Below are 22,983 nucleotides of genomic sequence, written 5' to 3' on the forward strand. Positions count from 1 at the left end.
GGGTCTTATTCGAAGACTTGGAGACCAAGACTTGGGGTTCGACCTATATAATGAGGGGCCAAGGGGAGGGGGCCGGCCACCCAAGAACCACCAAGGTGGCCGCACCCCTTAGTGGTCGGCGCCCCCTCTCCCCAAACCCTAGCGGCCTCTCTCCTCCACCACGCCCCGCATGCTTAGCGAAGCTCCGCCGGACTTCTCCACCACCACCGACACCACGCCGTCGTGCTGTCGGATTCAAGAGGAGCTACTACTTCCGCTGCCCGCTGGAACGGGGAGGTGGACGTCGTCTTCATCAACAACCGAACGTGTGACCGAGTACGGAGGTGCTGCCCGTTCGTGGCGCCGTGATCAAGATCTTCTACGCGCTTTTGCAAGCGGCAAGTGAACGTCTACCGCAGCAACAAGAGCCTCATCTTGTAGGCTTTGGAATCTCTTCAAGGGTGAGACTCGATAATCCCCTCGTTGCTACCGTCTTCTAGATTGCATCTTGGCTTGGATTTCGTGTTCGCGGTAGGAAATTTTCTGTTTTCTATGCAACGTTATCCTACAGTGGTATCAGAGCCGTGTCTATGCATAGATGGTTGCATGAGTAGAACACAATGGTTTTGTGGGCGTTGATGCTCTTGTTATCTTTAGTTGAGTACTTTGCATCTTTGTGGCATAGTGGGATGAAGCGGCTCGGGCTAACTTTACATGACCGCGTTCATGAGATTTGCTCCACGCTCGACATGCAACTTGTATTGCATAAGTGGCTTTGCGGGTGTCTGTCTCTCCTACTATAGTGAAGATTCAATTTACTCTTCTATTGACAACACTTGTATCACCGTTGTGGTTCATGTTCGTAGGTAGATTGGATCTTACTCGAAAACCCTAAACCACGTAAAATATGCAAAACAAATTAGAGAACGTCTAACTTGTTTTTTTAGGGTTTGGTGATGTGATATGGCCATAATGTGATGATGACTATGTATGAGATGATCATTATTGTATTGTGGCAACCGGCAGGAGCCTTATGGTTGTCTTTAAATTTCATGTTGAGTAGTATTTCAAAGTAGTTGTAATAGTTGCTACATGGAGGACAATCATGAAGACGGCGCCATTGACCTTGGTGCTTCGCCGACGATGATGGAGATCATGCCCGTTGATGATGGAGATCATGTCCGTGCTTTGGAGATGAAGATCAAAGGCGCAAAGACAAAAGGGCCATATCATATCACATATGAACTGCATGTGATGTTAATCCTTTTATGCATCTTATTTTGCTTAGAACACGACGGTAGCATTATAAGATGATCCCTCACATTAATGTCAAGATAATATGCACCGTTGCACAGTTCGTCGTTTCGAAGCATCTCGTGATGATCGGATGTGATAGACTCAACGTTCACATACAACGGGTGTAAGCCATGTTGCACACGCAGAATACTTGGGTTTGCTTGACGAGCCTAGCATGTACGGACATGGCCTCGGGACAACGGAAACCGAAAGGTTGAACACGAGTCATATGGATGATATGATCAACATGTTGATGTTCACCATTGAAGCTACATCATCTCACGTGATGATCGGTTTTGGTGTAGTGGATGTGGATCGTGTACCACTTAACAACTATGAGGGATGTTGTATTAAGTGGGAGTTCATTAGTAATTAGATTAAAACATGAACTAATTATCATAAACATAGTCTGAGTAGTAGTTTGAATTAATTTGTAGTGTTGGCATCCGTTTTTTCTACCATGCGCTAGTCTTGTTATTGAGATAGAAATACTGTTAAAATCTGACAAGAAACTTTACGGATTGGTACCGTATTGTTAAAGAATCAAGAAATGATTAAATCCTATTGCAAACTTTTAGTAAACCTGACATTGTTGATTCAGAGAGCTATGGTTTCAATTAGTACCTAAAGTTATCTTGTCTCTGTGAAACTTGAAATTCAAATCTGTTTGAAAAGTAAGGAGCTGAAAATTTAGTTTTCAGAAATAATCAAGGTATGAGATATATGTGATATCTAAGACCTTATTGCAAGATGATAGAATATAATTTGGTGAGACTACATAAACTCATAAGTTTTATGGGAATGTAGGAAGGTTGAAGACGCAAGGCGTCCCAATCCTCCAACTATTGGGGCACTAACGATATTCGCATATCCATGAAGTGATCGTCCTTAGTATGCACCGTTGCTAAGACTCGTCGTTTCATAGCATCACGTGATGATCGGGTGTTATAGATTCTACGTGTGCATACAACGGGTGCAAGCCAGATTTGCACATGCGAATACTGAGGTTAAACTTTACGAGCCTAGCATGTACAGACATGGTCTCGGAAAAGTCGTCATGAAATGATGGATAAAATTATGAGTGAAATTGTTCATCATATTACAAAGTTATTAATAGTGAAATCTGAAACACTTGTCATATGATGATCAACTTCAAAGTAAGAACCTCAAGGTTATTGGTATTTGACCAACAAACCTAGAAGTTATTGAAGGTGAAGTATTTTCCGAATAATGAGGAAAGCTAAAAGAGAAACTACAAAAGATATTTTGGCGAAAGAAAAGAGAAGACTAGAAAGTCTAGCTCGGGTGTATATACATGATATACATGTTATGGTTGTATTCCTAGTTTGGTCACACAATGAAATTCTTGGGTATTAGTACCATATTGGTTGGTATGAAATGTCATACAAAACAACGCAATACAAGAATACAATGGCCTAAGTGGTCCGACAAGGAATATGATAGGAATGCACTTCTGGAACAAAAATAAAGTGTTATTATGTTCGTCGTTGGCATCCTATCTAGCCCTTAGAATTTATAATAAAGAACTTAATAATTGTTATTTTGCTCTAGTCAAATGAAAACAATGAGTTGTTCAAATTATGACATTACTCCATGTACGATGGATAAGTTATTATAAATCTTAATGGTGAAACACACATACATAACACTGACGCTAAAATGCCATAAGGCAAATGATTTGAATTCCACTTATTTGTGGAACCGCCATTTAGGTCATGTTAGAAAGGAACGCATGAAAGAACTCCATGCAAATGGATTTTGGAGTCATTCGATTTTTGAATCGTTTGGCGCTTGCAAATATTTTCTAAAGAGAATGACTGAAATACCGTTCATAGGCCAAGAGTTGAACGGGCAACTAACTTAGTGGAAACATACATGATGATGTATGTGGTTCACTGGGCATAATTGTGTGCGGGGGATTCTTCTACTTCATGAAAACTTTCAACAATTAATTGAGTATATATATGTGGATATATTCGATAAGGAAGAAGTTTGAAACATTTGAATGGATTCAAATAAATTTCAGCATGAGGTGGAAATCATCGTAATAGAAAAGTCAAATATCTATGATTGGATCATGGTAGAAATATTTGAATTACGAGTTTTAGCGAACATCTAAGAGAGTTATGAAATTGTTCTACAACTCACGTTTCTTGGAGTATCATAGTGATGATGGAGTATCCGAGAGATGTATCCAAACCTTGTTGGGTCAATGATGAGATAAAATATTGATGCTATTATATTTTTGTGGATTATGCTTTAGTGACTACCGCTTTTACACTAAATAGCGCATCATCATGATCCGTTGAAATGACACCATACGAGTTATGGAATGGGTATGAACCCTAATAGTCCTTTCTTAAATTTTGGAATGCATAGCATAAAGTAAATAAGTTTACAACCAAAATCGGATGAATGTCTTTGTTGGTTATCCCACAGAATTGATTGGGAATTCTTTCCACTATGGAGACAAAGGCAAAAGTGTTTGTCGATGTTTCTTACTTATTTCCAAGAAATTGTTTTTTAACGAAGTATTTGAGTGGGAGGACAATAAAACTTGATAAAGTTTATGAACTTGAGCATAATGATCAGAGTAGCGCAGCATCGGAATTGGTTCCGGAAGCGGCCACGACGATCATGGCTCCCATGTCTACAAAATGTTATAGTCATGGAGATCGAAGTACTTATTGAACCTTGTAGGTATGATTTACTTTGTGATCAAATAAATGATTTGTGAACAAAGGATTGTTTTTTGAACAATGATAAACCAACTACATACAAATAAGTTATGATGGGCCCTGACTCCGTTAAAATGGCTATACGCCATGAAATCCAAGATAGATGAATACTTTTTGAAAGTAAATGGATCTATAAAATTGATGGACTTGGATGGAATATCCTTGAATAAGCTCTACTTGTCGAAAAGTTGTTTACGACAAAGTTCAAAGAGTTGACTATAATAAGATTAGATCTTCCGTAGCAATGCTTATAGTCTATGTGGATTATTCTAGTAATCGCTACATATTTCTTTCATGAGATATGATAGTAGGATGGCAAAATACATTACTTAACAGAAGTGTGTATTAAAGGTGTATACAAGATACAACCAATTATTTTGCTACTCCGTGGAATACTAGATAGGTATACAAACTTCAATTGGATGAAGTGAGTATTGCGGAGTTGGAATCTTCACCAGATGAAATGATCAAAGAGTTATGATTTCATCAGAGACGATGAAGAGGCTTGCATTTGCAAAAATTAAGTGGGAGCACTGAGACATATTTGTAATACTTTATGTAGGTGACATATCGTTGATTATAAATAATGTAATTATATAATTGATTAAAAAGGTTTCATTGAGAATTAAACTTCAATGAAAGGATATGAACTGAAACATATTTAGTGTCAAGATCTATGAAGATGGATTGAAACACATAAAAGTTTAAGTTAAAAAGTACATAGAATGAATATTGAAGTAGTTCAATATAAAGAAGGTGTTCTTTTCATGTGAAGATTTTACAAGACTTGAGTGTATTTGACACTCAATGAGTAAAAACACATGAGTGATTTTAGATCACGAATAATATGTACAATATCAGATGTCCTATGCTCTAAATGGTTAGGAGCATATACCGAATGATTCATGTGATGATCATTGGATAAACAGTAAGAATATCCCTGAGTACTTTAGAAGAACCAAGGATATATATTTTTGTATGAGTAATGACAAACAAATCGCTGTAAGGTGTTGCACCGATATTAGTTTGGTCACATATAAAAATAAAATTTCAAATTAGGCTAAGTGTTGTTTAAAAGGTAGCACAATGAGCTAGAATTTGTCTATGCTAGATTTAGATGAGTTCTAAATGTTGTGACGGATTCTACAAACGTAGGCAGATTATGTCATTGTTTTGACAATGACTGAGGATGTTAAAGTCAAGAAGTTCTTTGAGAACTTGGTGTAGTTCCAATAGTGTCAGAACTTTGAAGCTATATTGTGTGTGACAATATTAGTGACTTATTTCAGACCAAGGAATTAAGGTTTCACCAGAAGACCAAACATATTTAATGCCGACTCATTTGGAAATGAGTGATGCGTTGAGACGCAAATGAATTGCAAAATACATACGTTTCTAAGCGTGCCAGATCCGTTGACTAAAGCTCTCCCTAGGGCAAAGCATGACCAACACCTGAATGCCATGGGTGTTAGGTACCTTACAATGTAATCCAGATTATTGACTCTTGTGCAAGTGGGAGACTGTTGGAGATATGCCCAAGAGGCAATAATAAAAGTGGTTATTATATATCTTTATGTTTATGATAAATGTTTATATACCATGCTATAATTGTATTAACCGAAACATTAGTACATGTGTGATATGTAGACAACAAGAAGTCCCTAGAATGCCTCTTAAACTAGCTTGTTGATTAATGGATGATTAGTTTCATAATCATGAACATTGGATGTTATTAATAACAAGGTTACATCATTATATGAATGATGTAATGGACACACCCAATTAAGCGTAGCATAAGATCTCGTCATTAAGTTATTTGCTATAAGCTTTCGATACATAGTTACCTAGTCCTTATGACCATGAGATCATGTAAATCACTTATACCGGAAAGGTACTTTGATTACACCAAACGCCACTTGCGTAAATGGGTGGTTATAAAGGTGGGATTAAGTATCCGGAAAGTATGAGTTGAGGCATATGGATCAACGAGTGGGATTTGTCCATCCCGATGACGGATAGATATACTCTGGGCCCTCTCGGTGGAATGTCGTCTAATGTCTTGCAAGCATATGAATAAGTTCATAAGAGACCACATACCACAGTACGAGTAAAGAGTACTTGTCAGGAGACGAGGTTGAACAAGGTATAGAGTGATACCGAAGATCAAACCTCGGACAAGTAAAATATCGCGTGACAAAGGGAATTGGTATTGTATGTGAATGGTTCATTCGATCACTAAAGTCATCGTTGAATATGTGGGAGCCATTATGGATCTCCAGATCCCGCTATTGGTTATTGGTCGGAGTGAGTACTCAACCATGTCCGCATAGTTCGCGAACCGTAGGGTGACACACTTAAAGTTGGATGTTGAAATGGTAGAACTTGAATATGGAATGGAGTTCGAATATTTGCTCGGAGTCCCGGATGAGATCCCGGACATCACGAGGAGTTCCGGAATGGTCCGGAGAATAAGATTCATATATAGGATGTCATTTTATGTGAATTAAAATGACGCGGAAGGTACTATGGAAGGTTCTAGAAGGTTCTAGAAAAGTCCGGAAGAAACCACCAAGGAAGGTGGAGTCCACATGGGACTCCACCTCCATGGCCGGCCAACCCTAGTGGGGGTGGAGTCCCAAGTGGACTCCTCCTTAGGGGGGCGGCTGATGGCGTGTATTTCACACGTTCGTTGGGCAACCCCAAGAGGAAGGTATGATGCGCACAACAGCAAGTTTTCCCTCAGAAAGAAACCAAGGTTTATCGAACCAGGAGGAGCCAAGAAGCACGTTGAAGGTTGATGGCGGCGGGATGTAGTGCGGCGCAACACCAGAGATTCCGGCGCCAACGTGGAACCTGCACAACACAACCAAAGTACTTTGCCCCAACAAAACAGTGAGGTTGTCAATCTCACCGGCTTGCTGTAACAAAGGATTAACCGAATTGTGTGGAAGATGATTGTTTGCGAGAGAAAACGAGTAAAACAAGTATTGCGAGCAGATTTGTATTTCGAGTATTAAAGAATGGACCGGGGTCCACGAGTTCACTAGAGGTGTCTCTCCCATAAGATAAAAGCATGTTGGGTGAACAAATTACAGTCGGGCAATTGACAAATAGAGAGGGCATAACAATGCACATACATGTCATGATAAGTATAGTGAGATTTAATTGGGCATTACGACAAAGTACATAGACCGCCATCCAATCGCATCTATGCCTAAAAAGTCCACCTTCGGGTTATCATCCGAACCCCTTCCGGTATTAAGTTGCAAAGCAACGAGACAATTGCATTAAGTATGGTGCGTAATGTAATCAACAACTACATCCTCGGACATAGCGCCAATGTTTTATCCCTAGTGGCAACAGCACAGCACAACCTTAGAACTTTCTGTCACTGTCCCAGGTGTCAATGCAGGCATGAACCCACTATATGGGAGGTGGAACTCCCACCTCTAGTGGGAGTCCTAGCTTGGGTAGGTTTCCCCACCATATGGAAGGTTTTTGGTTCGGGTCTTATTCGAAGACTTGGAGACCAACACTTGGGGTTCCACCTATATAATGAGGGGCCAAGGGGAGGGGGCCGGCCACCCAAGAACCACCAAGGTGGCCGCACCCCTTAGTGGCCGGCGCCCCCTCTCCCCAAACCCTAGCGGCCTCTCTCCTCCACCACGTCCCGCATGCTTAGCGAAGCTCCGCCGGACTTCTCCACCACCACCGACACCACGCCGTCGTGCTGTCGGATTCAAGAGGAGCTACTACTTCCGCTGCCCGCTGGAACGGGGAGGTGGACGTCGTCTTCATCAACAACCAAACGTGTGACCGAGTACGGAGGTGCTGCCCGTCCGTGGCGCCGTGATAAAGATCTTCTACGCGCTTTTGCAAGCGGCAAGTGAACGTCTACCGCAGCAACAAGAGCCTCATCTTGTAGGCTTTGGAATCTCTTCAAGGGTGAGACTCGATAATCCCCTCGTTGCTACCGTCTTCTAGATTGCATCTTGGCTTGGATTTCGTGTTCGCGGTAGGAATTTTTTTGTTTTCTATGCAACATTATCCTACAATAAGGGTGTTGCTCGCCATCAAAAAGGCTTCAGCACGAGCAACACCAATAACGAATAAACTGATACTGCCTAGATCGCAAGATGCGATCTAGGCAGCATGTTGCTTACCCGGGAGAAACCCTCGAAACAAGGGGTGGCGATGCGCCTAGATTGATTTGTTGTGAACGTGTTCGTCCTCCTTCTCAATAACCCTAGATACATATTTATAGTCCGTAGACTTTATAACTTGGGAACAAACCCAACCGTGTACGAGCTAAACTCTATCTCTTAATTCTAACCGACACGTATCCTACTATATTTACAGATACACGGGCAATCTTGCCCAAACTTCTTGTACAAGGCCGGTTCGGGAATATTTTCCGTGCATATCCTCTAAGCCCATTTAATCACAGTCCATCTCCAGACTTGGTTAAATTCTGGTGGTAACAGTTACTCTCCACTATGAACAGCCTTGTAGTCCACTCTAAATATTAACTACACTTGACAAGTAGCATTGGTATGCTAAAAATTATTCATCATCCGACCAAATACCAATATTGGTAGGGTAAATATTGGCCACAATGAACTTTGCTCTAGCTGGTGGTGAGATGGAAAGATAGAAAGTGAATATCTATCGTAGGGGTTACTCCAGGGTGATAATCGCGCAATCAGGTGTTCCCGGTGACACTCATATCATCTATGTTGCCGCCAACTGGTGGCGAAAGCGAGACCTCTACAAAGCTCTCTTAGTCTTCCTGCACAAGCGCACCCTGTGTTTGTCGCCCCTCTAGCGATCCCCGTCTTCCTCGGCGGAATATATGCATGATAGGATACATCGTTTCTTTGTCGTTTCCCCTCGAAGCGGTGCCATACCACCCCATGGAACTTCCCCTTGCTCGGGTGCATGGTCTCTCGCATGTCCAGAGGGTGGGATCCAGGGTCGGGCAGGCTTCTGAGGGCATGTAGAGTATCTCTCCCGCAGAATATGTCCTGGAGATGATTCACCGAAAGTCGTGGTGCTATCTAGATCTAGAGTTCGTTGGGCGGATTTTTGATTTGGAATGGGTAGGTCCATGATTGAGGGTGTTGTTCCCATCTTGAGAGTGTGTGCTTTTTCCCGACCTGGCGTGCGTGTTGTTGATGTTCTTAGCAGGACTGGATCCCCGCGTATCTCGGGCCGGTAAGCCGGTAGGAGCAGTCGGAATTTTGTCTTCTCTGCACCACTGTGGTAGCGTCTGGCTTCCGGTGCTATGTGTGGAGATTCAATTAAAACCTTGCATGGCAGTGGCCATCGTTGGCAACGATGACACCTCTAAGTGTCGTTCCCCTGAAGGCGTCGTCTTGAAGAACCTTGTACCTAGTTCGCCGGATTTTGCCTCTCCGCTTGAACTTGCTCTCCTCCCTATCTCGAAATGGCACGAGCTTATCTCGTAGTGACTTTCGGATCACCTTGTCGCCACTTAGTAGTCACAGTTACGTACGGATTCTAGCATTGCTGCTTTATACACGACTTCCTTCTCGTCCTAGTGGCCGTTCTAGAGACTAGGGTGACTTTCCAAGTCGACATCTAGCCACCGATGGTTGGAGGATTGGGATTTGGAAAGCTTTTCAAGTCCTTGGTTCCGAGAGCAACGACGATCATGGGTACCGTTCTCCTTCTTGGAGCTCTTGTCTGAATCCTGTGTCAGCAGATGCGGGGAGCCGCATACGAAATCGGTATGTTCACCCAAATCCCCCTCCTTTAGATCCACGTGTCCTGCAAGGTTACGTGCATGTCTTCCGGGGACAGTTTTGGAGTGGATGAGGTTTGTTTGTTTGGACATTTTCGATGTTGCTTCAGTGCAACAGAAGATTAGACTATCAAGCAATCTTCATTAGTTTAGCTCGCTCCGCTTAGATTTGCTTGTTTTCAGTATTGTTGTTTCTTTTGTCTCTTATAATGTTCACTCGGCTCGTGTTGGTTTTATTATTATGCATGTTTTATTGTTAATTTAACTAGCACAGCAGCCCTAGCAAATGCGAGGGCATCATATTGATTATGCCAGAAGTATTTGATAATTAAGCCTATAGTTTATGCATAATCACATTATGTGATAGCAAGGAATATGTTTTTTATCCATTTTAATGTGATTTGTGATGAATGCAATTAATTTGTGGTTGATTACCTCATTCACAAAACAACCATATTAATGACCTGCCGTGTCATTTGTACATGGTTTATATCAATATATCAAATTAAAGTATTCTCAATAACTTATTATGTGACATTTGATCATATAAGATTAACTGTCGGTTTGCTATCATGATATGACTCAAATGTGTAGTTATATAATATGTTTATTTTGGTCCAACTTTTTTTTGTTGATTTACTTACATTATCAACATGATGTTGAATGATCTTTGGAATGGAACAGAAGGATAAGTTTGCTTACTTTCGTGAAATATTTGACATGCATGCCAGTTGAATATTAAGTTTTTTTTACTTTAACGCGTTTAGAATATATTATATGGGCGCTGATATATACATATATACTGAATGTAAGTTTTCTGTTGGTTATAAAATATATGATATTTTCGAGTCAGACGTAAAGTTTGGGAGATGCAGCTTAGACCTTAGTTTCTATATTAATATACTGCTACATGAAAACAATATATGATATTACATTTTTGTCTATACCAATATGTTTTATTGTGACAATTAACAATTTTGTATATATCTCTTCCCTAATTTCCGCTATATACCCTCACTATTCAGTCTACTTGTTCTTCTCACTCGCCCACATCAATTTAACATATCTCTCTCGCGGAAGGTGATATAGTTTGACTATGTCGGCATTCGCGATATAATTTTGACATCTTTATCGATCATCAGTTTTACTATACAATTTCAAGGACACATCCTATTAAATATTAGATATTTAGAACACCTTTAATATATTTACTCTAACATTTTACAATGGTTAATATGTGTTATCTTGGTGGTCCACTTAATAATTAGGTAACAAAGTGCACATTGCCCAATTTACTTTGTAGTTGGGCATATAATTAGGATCCGCCATGTAATAGCCTTACTATCGCATTTGTGATCGGATATCAGATATGCAGAGTATGGTTAGTATTGTTGTCAGGATATTAACTTTTTAAACAAATTTATTTGGTATTTCCTTCTCTTCATATGTACTATGCTTTTATAATAGAGTACCAGTTGTGTCCGAGTTAGTTAAAAATAAACTACAGATGATTCGTATTTGTGATATATTTATCTACCATTGTGTTGTATTACATTTTTTTTGACTATACCAATAATTTTTTATTGTGACAATTAACAATTTCGCATATCTCTCTCCCTTGTAAACTTGTTCTTCTCTCCCACTCACATTAATTTACCATATATATCTCGTGGAAGGTGATATAGTTTGACTATATCGGTATTCGTAATATACTTTTGACATCTTAATTGATCATTAATTTTCCTATATTATTTTGTGGACACATCCTATTACATTTTAGAGATTTTGAACACCTTTATTATATTTATTATAACATTTTAAAATGGTTAATATGCATATTCTTGGTGGTCCACTTAGTAATTAGGTCATGAAGTGCACATTGCTACATTTTACTTTGTAGTCCGGCATATAATTAGGATCCGCCATGTAATAGCCTTACTGTAGGGTCACATTTGTGATCGGATGTTATGAAGAGTATGGTTAGTACCGATGGCCAAGATGTCGATTTTTTTAATAATTTTGTTTGGTATTTCCTTTTCTTCATATGTACTATGCTTTTAGAATAGAGTACCAGTTGCATTCGAGTTAGTTAAAAATAAACTATAGATGATTAGTATTGGTGATATTTTTATCTACCACTATGGTGTTGCAAAAAAAAGGTCCAGTACATCGACAGATGCATGTTTTTTCTATAAGATAATTTTAGTTATCTCTTCTTTATATGTTTTTAATATATAAGTTGAGCTAAATCAGAGACACCTACTATGGATCCGAGGGAGTTGGCGTTTTGCAGAGATCTTAATGGAGATGTCAGTTATCATAGTATTTGTTCTTTAGCTTCATTTGATAATAAATATCAAACCTCTATTTTGAAAAAGAAAAAAAATCCTGTAATATGTGCGAAATTATGTTTGAGAATTTTTAGATCTTCAGTTTTGCTAGATTTCAACGAATTTAACGACTGAGATCGAAGAAAATCACATTCAAGTGAGACAGAGAGACATGCCGTTCGACTTGTTTTATATTTTTTATTCATGTTGTAAACAAAGTTATGTATTTTTTTACATTACTCAACAAACGAACATGGAAACGACCACCAGCTCAAACGGCGACATGAGGTCGACTGCACCGGTAACTACTGAGCCAGCGAGGTACCATTCATTGCTTCCTTCTAAATTTTAGCTATTTTTTTCTTGTTTTATTCAACCAGTTGAATTTTGTTTATCCGCTTTATACGCAATGAGCTAAGCATGTCCGTGCACCTGTCTAAATTAGGGTTGAACCATATACCTACTGCATGCGTCAGTTTGAATTAAATGAACATGCACATCTAAATCAGCAGGGTTTTCAACTTAGTTGCTAATTTATGGCCGCGTGAACAAAATATTATGCATTGTTGTGTTTAAATTTTACACGTTATCTTTTCTAATTTTCTTTATAGGTCTTAAAAAGCCTTTTTTTTTTTTTGAGTTGTAATCCACTGCTTTATTAAACGGGACGGTGGTTACAATCCGACTGAATCACGTCAGCCAAAAATCCAGGTATTACATCAAAGCGAACAAAATCTACTACGCTAAGAGCTTCCTTGGCACACATATGTGCCGCCTTATTTGCATCACGACCTAAGAAAAGAAGCTTGACTTCCTGGAAACTAGAACATAAACCCTTCATCTCACTAATAATGTGAGCACCTTCTATGCGAACTTGCACCTCCTCCCGCCAAACCCTCTCAAGGGAGAGGCAGTCAGTTTGTATAATCACCTTCGGAATACCAAGCCGAGCTGCCGCCTCAAGACCCTCCCTGGCTGCCAGGATTTCACTGACAAAAGGGTCATCGATGTGATTCTGTTTCCTGCAGCCTGCCTCCATGAGCTCACCATTGTGATTCCGAATAATGTAACCTGACCCGGCCACCTTCAGATGTGAGTTCAGTGAGCCATCAACATTCACCATACACCAACCAACCGGCGGTTTTGACCATTTGCAGGTCTGAACCGGCCTCACTGCTTGCCGTGGTGGTAGCTCTAGAAGAGCCATCTGTTCTTCAACCAGTTGCATGGAACCCAGAGGCTTGTATTGCTCTTCACCATGCACATATTTGTTACGACTAGACCAAACACACCAGAGCACTGTGATAGCTATAGGTAGTTGATCTGTGCCAAGGTATGAGCCAACCAATATATCTTGTATCCAAGTATTCGGGTGCAGCCTCGGAAAAGTAAAGCCGAAGTAATCCGACGCCACCGACCAGAACTGCTTTGCATGGGCACAAGTCACCAACGCATGATGCAGCGTTTCGTCCTCATGACCACATAGCTTACATGTAGCATGATCCATCACATGCCGTCTCTTCAGCTCGGCAAAGCACGGGAGAAAACCTTTCATCACCCGCCACCAAAAAACCCTCACCTTTGGTATAACTCTTAGCTTCCACAGCTTTTTCCACTGCTGCTCCGAGTTGGAGCTGCCTGGATTATCAGCAACATGCTGAACCAACATACGGTATGCCGACCGGACTGTGTAAGTTCCTGTCTTTTCTTCATTCCATGCCCAGAAGTCTTCACCACCATTTCTTGGACGTGGTAGGCGCAAGACTGCTGCCGCATCTAGAGGGCACAAGGTTGCATTGACAGCAGCCTCGTCCCAATTCCCTGTATCATGATCCAATAGCTCCGAGACTCTTGTAAGCTCGGTGCCACTAATCTGCTTGGCCGCATCGCGATACAAGGGTTTAAGTCCTGGGACCCCTGTGATCCACTGATCATCCCAGATAAGAGTATCCTGCCCATCACCAATACGCCGGACAAGACCCTTCATAAGAACCTCTCTACCACAGATGATTGCCCGCCAAACCTTTGAAGAATTTTTCGGACATCTTGCAGAGAGTATATCACCATTAGGGAAGTAACGCCCTTTTAGTACACGAGCACACAAACTCGTGGGGTTTATTAGTAGTCTCCATGCTTGCTTACCTAGCATAGCATCATTGAATTTCTGGAAGTCTCCGAAGCCTAGACCTCCTTTGCTTTTAGCAAATGACATCTTTTCCCAAGCCTGCCAATGCATACCACGCTTATCAAGTGATCCACTCCACCAGTATTTGGACAGAATTGCCATTAATTTGGAGCATAAACCTTTTGTAAGCTTGAAGCAGCTCATAGAATAGGTTGATAGAGACTGAATCACTGATTTTATTAGCACCTCCTTTGCCGCAAAGGACATAAGTTTCTCACAGTAACCTTGGACCCTCGATCTGGATCCTTCCACCAAATGATCAAACTGCCTATCCGTGAGCCTACCCGAAGCTGTGGGTAGCCCTAGGTATTTTTCGGACAGAGCCTCTCTCTCAATATGGAGCTCATTCCTCACCGAGAATTCGACGAGAACCAAGCAATTAGGACTGAAGTATGTAGAGCTCTTCTGCTTATTTACTTTTTGCCCTGATCCCTTGCTGTAGATCTCAAGGATCTCATCTAGGCGACGTGCACTTCTTACATCAGCTTTCATAAACACAAGACAGTCATCAGCAAATAACAGATGTGAAATCCATGGAGCCTGGAAACTCACCCTTATGCCTCTGTCTATCCATCCAGCATCATAATTCTTGAGGAGCGAGGAAAGCCCTTCTCCACACAAGAGAAATAAATAGGGCGAAATTGGATCCCCCGTCGAAGTCCACGAGTTGGCTTGAAGGCGGGAAGCAACTCCCCATTCACTTTCACCTCTAGGCTCACTGTCGTAACACACCTCATAATGAGTGAAATCCAGTCCTCAGCGAAGCCCAATTTCCTCATAATCCCCTGCAAATAGGGCCACTCCACACGGTCATATGCCTTCATCATATCGAGTTTAGCCGCACAAAAAGCTGCTTTCCCTCGCTTCCTCCTCATGGAGTGGACACACTCATAGGCAGTGATCACATTATCTGTAATTAACCGCCCTGGCACAAACGCACTCTGTTCCTCGGATATAATATCATCTAGCACAACTCGAAGCCTATTGGCTAGAACCTTAGAACAAAGCTTATATATAACATTGCATAAAGCAATCGGGCGGTACTGGGTTATATCTTGTGGATTCTTCACCTTTGGAATTAAGACAATAACAGTCCTATTGATAATCTCTGGTAAATGACCTCCATTTAGAAAACCCAAAACCGCATCAGTGATCTCCTTATTTATAAGAGACCAGTGTTTCTGGTAGAAGTTGGCATTGAAACCATCAACACCCGGTGCCTTTGATGGCCCCATAGAGAACAGGGCCTTCTCCACTTCAACTGCTGTAAACACAGCGCACAGGCTAACATTCATATCATCTGTTACCTTTCTCTCCACAACATTGAGCACGGCTTGTACATCAATCTCCTCCTGAGCCTTGAACAAATCAGTATAAAACAATTGTACAATACCCTTTACCTCCTCCTTCTAAAGCCTATTGACCTGGATTCCACCACCGTGTTAGGCATGGACTCTAGCAATTGATTTCTTTTCCTTTTTATGTAACGAACGTGTTCATGTGCGTACGTGACTACTGCTCCATATGTCCATGTAACGTATATCTAACCGGTATTTATATGTACACTTTCCAACATAGATCGTGTCAAGCGAAACATAACACTTTACGTAAACTGATTAAATCGTGGCCGCATATTTAAGATCTAACTATCAAAATAATTAAGATGATGTGGATTAACCTCGTGTCTCTATTTTATAGATTTGTACTTTGATTTTAGTATATAACTAGCAAGGTGGCCCTCGCAAATGCAAAGGCATCATTTTAGTGTGTTGAAGTGGGTGGAATGAATTTATAGTATTCACACAGGAAATTATACAGTTTTATAGTCATAGTTCCTGTAAAGCTAAATAAACTATCGCTTATGTGCTAAATATTGTTTATAATATTTAATTTGGTGGTGAGTTATGGTTTTTGTCATTAGCAAAATAGCAAAATAATTGACCATATTTTTTATTTGTAAATCATAATAAATCATTACTTAGAACTAATGTTTATACGAAAAAATATGATCATGGATTACCATGTCAAAATTATCTGATCTATGAATTTCATCTCCTTGAAAGTGTACTGCTGATGTCATTAAAAAGTGTACTTAATTATTGTAAAACTCATGTGCCCAATTAGTAAATACAACAAATCAAAAGTTTGATCAAACATGCATCCTTCTTCTGCCTTCAGATTATGGCTTTCTCGAGATAGGGTTCCCTTAATCATTGGCAAATGGGGTTTGATTTTTCAGACATGATAACAAAACAAATTAGCTTATTAAGATGTCATAAGAAATAATTTATCACCGTTAAGAGGCAGAACATACAACTTTAAGTGTTTTCCTGTTATTTGTGTTGAATATTTTTCTCTCATTGACTCATCCAATTAATGTTATTAAACATATGTATGTGGGTTGAATCTCAGCCTTGAGTTTCCTTCCATATCTGGAAAATAAAGAGGGAATACTTTTGTGCTAGATGTGATAGTATTATAATTAATTTAGAAATAACTCTTTAATGCAAACACACAAAAAATATCCATTACATCTTCTTGTGGATACTGTAATCTAATATTGGTAGTTTGCCTAGGGACTACCAAGTTGGTGGGCACTTCTGCTATAGAAAATTCATTCATGCAAGCATATCGTAGTGCTATTATTGTATAATATTTTGATAGTGGTTTAAATCATATGTTCCAGAAATTTTCGTGCGAGAGCTGACAGTTGAACCTCAAGTTCTAAGGCAAGTGCTTGTTGGATTTTCTTGCCTTTTGGCTGCCTTCTTGCATTTTTCTGTCGTTTTGCTTGTTTGATTTTGTTATTTATATGCTACTTTTGTTCAGTTCGGACATATGTCGACATTTCCAGTGGCGACCGCTATGAAATATCCACTATGTCAATTTAAGTCTGCAAATCGGACTTAGATATTTCAGGGAGCCCATGTGTGAAATTATTCAGTATGCTTAGATATTTCGTTTCTTAACTTATTAGGTCGTATTTATATATGTACACATTTTCTTACTTTTAGAGCTGCTTGTACATTTTCCTTGTCAGGCTGCCCTCTAGTTTATAGTAGTTCTAGTGACACGCACATAGCGTTAGCTAAAAACCTGATCGTATAGCTCAGCTATGGATTTTTTTATCACCAGTTAGTTCTGGGTTACCTTTGTAAATATCATTCAACTTTCAATGTTTCTTTTCCATCAACGTTCTGCTTTGCAGTTAGCTTCCCCTATATTGATAAAATCTGCCTAGAATCTATCTACTCCATCTATCTCATGGAAGATGTATTAATTTGTCTAATATCAGATTATCTAGACAATATTTAGTGTCTAGTACATCTAAATTTGAACAAATATAAAACATCTTCCATGAGACAGAAGGAGTACATAAATCTAGTCAATAGGAATGTCTCGATCTGATATCTCATTAAAGCATGTTTTTGTATCACAAGCAGGTCTCCTTGTACAAGACGCTAGAAAAGGAATACCATATTTGCGATTATCATACATGTACGAATCCAACACAGGTTGGATCGATCAGTTCTGGGTATTGATGTAGTACTGGGCACATATTTAGCACGTAACTAAGACAGACTAAATCAGTACAGACATTTTTTTCATCGGACACAGGTAGAGATACGTGATTGCATCTAGCTGTAGCTAGTTTTTTTTTTTTTGAAACTAACACGCTCAGCCTAGGACAGCTAACACTTATTTTTGTACAATAGCTAGCGTACACATTTTTTTAGTGGGCTCGGGAAATTTGAACAAATATAAAACATCTTCCATGAGACAGAGGAGTACATAAATCTAGTCAATAGGAATGTCTCGATCTGATATCTCATTAAAGCATGTTTTTGTATCACAAGCAGGTCTCCTTGTACAAGACGCTAGAAAAGGAATACCATATTTGCGATTATCATACATGTACGAATCCAACACAGGTTGGATCGATCAGTTCTGGGTATTGATGTAGTACTGGGCACATATTTAGCACGTAACTAAGACAGACTAAATCAGTACAGACATTTTTTTCATCGGACACAGGTAGAGATACGTGATTGCATCTAGCTGTAGCTAGTTTTTTTTTTTGAAACTAACACGCTCAGCCTAGGACAGCTAACACTTATTTTTGTACAATAGCTAGCGTACACATTTTTTTAGTGGACCCAGCTAATTACCGAGCCCACGCCCATACTTGACGTTGTGAACATAAAGCGTGTCAAAATAATTACGTGAACGCTAATTATCCATTAAATCCTAACCGTAAATTTTAGATCTAAGTATCATAATAATTTAGATGATGTGGATTAACGTGGTGTCTCTATTTTAGACCTCTGTATTGTGAGCCCACGCCCATACTTGACGTTGTGAACATAAACCGTGTCAAAATAATTACGTGAACGCTAATTATCCATTAAATCCTAACCGTAAATTTTAGATCTAAGTATCATAATAATTTAGATGATGTGGATTAACGTGGTGTCTCTATTTTAGACCTCTGTATTGTGCTTTTAGTATATAATAGATAGATAGATAGAAGTCATGCTCATGTGAGACGTCAATTTTTCTAAAAAAGTTGGCCAAAAATCAACATGCACACATCCTAGTATCCAAAGAAATAATAAAAAATTGCACAACAACATGATAGAGAAAACTAAGACAACATAAACAACACATAAATACACAAGTAAATTACATCAACCAGCAAATGTTACAACTGTCACCGAGAAGCGGAAGAAGATGCAAGGCTGTGAATGGAGCGCGGGCAGCTATCCTCTGCTCAAGGACGCGAAGAGCTTCTTGGGCGCCTCCCCCTTGGCGCGGTACTTTGCGGCAGCCTCCTCAGCCGCGACGATCTCCTCGCCGCGCCGCGCCTCCGCTGCCGCACGCTTCTCCTCGGCCGCCTTGTGCACGGCCGCGGTGGCGTTCTTGAGCTTCTCCACGTACTCCGCCTTCTTCCTCTCCAGCTGCTCCTGCACGTACGTGCCCCGGCCAACCACAATGTTAGTAGTAGCTGACGGTACGTCACTCGCACTACGTACTGTCGCTGCCCATGCATGAATATGTCAACTGGCAAGCTGTAAGATTTCAGAAAATTCCCTATTTCCGACTTACTTGCAGCTTCTTGTGCTCGGCTTCCAGTTGCGCAGCCTTGGAGTTCTCCCACGAGGTGATCTCAGCTAGCAACTTTGCCGTCCTGGGCGAGGCGTCAAGGGGAAGGGGAAAAAAACATGGCTTAGATGACAGACACAAATTTATCTGAACTTTGAATTACTTGGTGCGATGTTTCGTGTCCACCACGTGCGGCAGAGACGAAGTCTGAACTTTGGGCGTCACAGCTTAAGCGCGGACAGGGATGGAGACATCTCGGTGAATTACACCGGCCGGCGCGGTTACTTGTCAAAATTATGACTCACTTGTTCTCGGCCTTGGCCTTCTCGTTCTCCTCCCATGCCTTGATCAGCGAAATCCTCTTCTCGGTCGCGACCCTCTCGAGGAAAGCGTCTAAATTAAGGAAGGAGCAGAGGTGCAACATCAGTTGCCGACATGCCGTGTAAGACTCAAAAACATCACGTTGAATACAGGCTTGGATGAAGAGAAGGAGTACCTCTTCCGTGTGAGCCGTCTGTAGCTGCAGGCTTCTCACCATCTGATGACAAAGAGAAGCATGAAAAAGGTTAATTAACACATCTGACCAAAGTTCCTCCGCTCCTAACCATGGAGCAACCTGCACAGACGTACCCTCCGCCACGACGAGGGCCTTCTCCTCGGCGATGTCCTTGGCCGGCTCTGGCGCGGGCGGCGCCACCTCCATCTTCGCTTCCTCCGCCATGTGATCGACCTCGCTGCCTCTCCAACGAACGACTCGACCAAGATATTTAGCAGGAGCTCAGGATATGTTGTGTTTGTGCTGGTAGGACGTGGTGGTCAGGAAAGTAAAGCCAAGAGTATATGTAGCGGCCGGGAGAAGAGAGATGAGAGCACCCGCATCAACTAATTTAACTGGCGAGGTTGACTCAGGCTGGATGTATAGAGATTGATTAGGTCAGGTGGCATTACTTCTCTCAATCTTTATGTTCAGGCTGTCGTGTTATTTCTTCCAGGCCGGGATGATAGTACAGTACGAAACAGAGACGTAAGCAACTCATACAGACTACAGTCACGCCACCACACGTACTCAGCGTACGATGGATCGTTCACAGGTCGACCGCCGAGAGTCACAGAACGGCGAGATATCGTACGCTTGGCGGGGAAGCCGGCGGAGCCATTTGTGGTGGCGCCAGCTTCCAAGTAGTACATAGATAGGCACGCGACAGGAGCAGCTGTTTGCAGCCGACGACGATCCATCACACCGGCGCGTCGCGGTCGTCCGTGGATGGGCACGTAGCGAGGTGGACGAGGCGTGTCGCGGGATCAAAACTTCGAGGTCACGAAATGGTCGCTTGCTGGCCGGCGACGGCGACGTCGCGGGCACGACGACAGCGAGCTGGAGCTGTGGCGGGGACGGAGATTCATATGTTAATCCGAGAGGCGTGCCCACGTTTGCAGCGCTGGGATACCATCTGGGTGGATTCCATCCTCCTGGGCGTAACCTGTCGCCATCTTGTTTTATAGATGAATGAATCCATATATCGCCATTAAGTTAGCATACCTGCTGATTAGTATTGCTGTATGATCCGGTTCTGTTCCATGGATGTTCTGCTGGCTGCGGCTGATTTCCACCTCTGGCGGGCAGAGCTGGAATTGATGATTGGCAACAAGGTGTGTAATCTTCTTTCCACCCAGCTCCCAGCATGACCAATCATGCTGTCAGGGGCCAGAACGCCTGGCTGCTTTGCACAGTCAACATTAACCAGGTGGACTAATTTTAACGAAATAAAGGGAATCTATATATGATAGTATGATTGTATCTGCTGTAATTAAAACCAAAGTAGGTCACAATTAGGGTACCCTCTACCCTTTTAATTTATTTTTAAATTAAGAATAAATCACACTGCTTACCGTCTAGTTATGTGCTTGTGACTCTAACTACCCATCTAGTGAAAATTTGTGTAGCTAGGTTGCCTCTTTCAGAAGTGTTAGACCGTGGTGTGTGACTAATTGTAAGGTGTCACGTGATGACCGGGTTCCAAAATTATTAAGACGTTGGCATGGAATGAAACATGTGGGTAAGATCAGACTTGACATAATCATCGTAGATGCCCACTAATATTTACACATTTTATCACGACACATCGATGTATTATGCATGCCCTATCTAATTAACAATAACTAGCAAAATGCTAAACTGGGGTTAAACCGCATTCAAAGTTTACTAAATGGGACATATTTTGGTAAAAGTTCGGCCAAATAGGGTAATGTATGTTACAAACACATAACTCCAATGCAAAGGGAACCTTACAATGGTTCACTTACATCTCTACTCCCCATGACGGTTGTTGATGGTGATATGAGAAGTGAAAGATCAATCTCGGGCGAGAGGAGACACAAATGTGAAGGGTCGATTACAAGTCCTTACGTAGCCGGCTTGGGAGGGTGTGCACGCGGTGGGCAATAAATTCTGGTGGGGCTACTGAGATGAAGGGCAGACCAGATGGCCCTGCAGATGAGCGGATGCGGCCTTTTGATCGGGGAGTCGCCTTCACATGGAAGGAAACCGATAAAACTACGGCATGGAGGTTGCGCGGCGGTGGTGGATCACACTAGTCAGTGACACGCTAGACCAGTCAACATGCGCATATTATTGTGCCTCATTTGACTTACCAGCACATCGCTTTTGATTACCCACCTACCATGGCATAATTATGAGCTGGTATGGATTCTATCAAGGCGTTTAAATATGTGTCTGCTTTGCTAGCTCTTAGGTAAACCCTTTTTCTATGAATTTTTTTCGGTCAGATGTTTTGCTTGTGTCGTTAAAAAGATCCTCGGATAAGTTTTTTTTTGTAGTGATAGGAAAACATATACCATCGTGTTGCCCATCTCCCTTTGATGACGAGGTGTGAAATTCAGTCTTGTACTACCTCCATACCGGATTAATAGGCAATTACATATTTCGAGAAACAAGTTTAACTATAAATTTGGTCAACAAAATATGAGATATATACTATAAAAATTATACCGTTGGATTCGCATTCAAAAAATGTTTTCAATAATATAATTTTTATGATATATATCTAATATTTTATTGACCAAATTAATAGTCAAATTTGTTTCTCGAAGTGCGTAATTGCCCATTAATCTGGTATGGAGGTAGTACAAGCTTGGGAAAGTTTGGTCGGATTTTGACGGTTACATCTCTTGGGCAACAATCATTGTTAGAATACCAAGAAATTCCGCATGATATCGGGACAATAATCATTGTTGAGAGCGGTGTATGAGCATCTCCAACAGACGCGCTATAAGTTGGCACGGTATATGACGATGCCGCCGCGCTGTAAACCGTTGCCGCGCGCCGGAGCGATTTCCCCCCCGCCGGGTGCGCCGTTTTGCAGTGCGCGTTGGCGCGGTAAAATAGCACCTCCGCCGGACGCGCCATTTTGCAGCGTGCGGGCGCGGCGCAAACAACAAACACACACAACTATGCATCCAACAAATCAAACAATTATATAAAAATTCACAAATAAAATGTACCATCCAAATACAATACATTGTTCACAACAATACTTCACACCAAAT

At 41.2% G+C, this 22,983-nt stretch overlaps 1 protein-coding gene across 1 annotated transcript; it reads right to left on the reverse strand.

Annotated features, from left to right (window-relative positions):
* Positions 1–18,855: 18,855 nt before the first annotated feature.
* LOC124680282 (remorin-like) lies at positions 18,856–20,431 on the reverse strand. Its single transcript, XM_047215356.1, has 5 exons — positions 20,047–20,431; positions 19,913–19,954; positions 19,722–19,809; positions 19,420–19,501; positions 18,856–19,277 (listed from the first exon to the last, which is right to left on the reverse strand). Exons 1-5 carry the CDS (start codon positions 20,135–20,137, stop codon positions 19,074–19,076), a joined length of 507 nt encoding a protein of 168 aa, XP_047071312.1. The 5' UTR covers positions 20,138–20,431; the 3' UTR covers positions 18,856–19,073.
* Between the last annotated feature and the right edge of the window lie 2,552 nt (positions 20,432–22,983).

Source organism: Lolium rigidum, unplaced genomic scaffold, assembly GCF_022539505.1.
Source record: "Lolium rigidum isolate FL_2022 unplaced genomic scaffold, APGP_CSIRO_Lrig_0.1 contig_11644_1, whole genome shotgun sequence".
Classification (NCBI taxonomy): Eukaryota; Viridiplantae; Streptophyta; class Magnoliopsida; order Poales; family Poaceae; genus Lolium; species Lolium rigidum.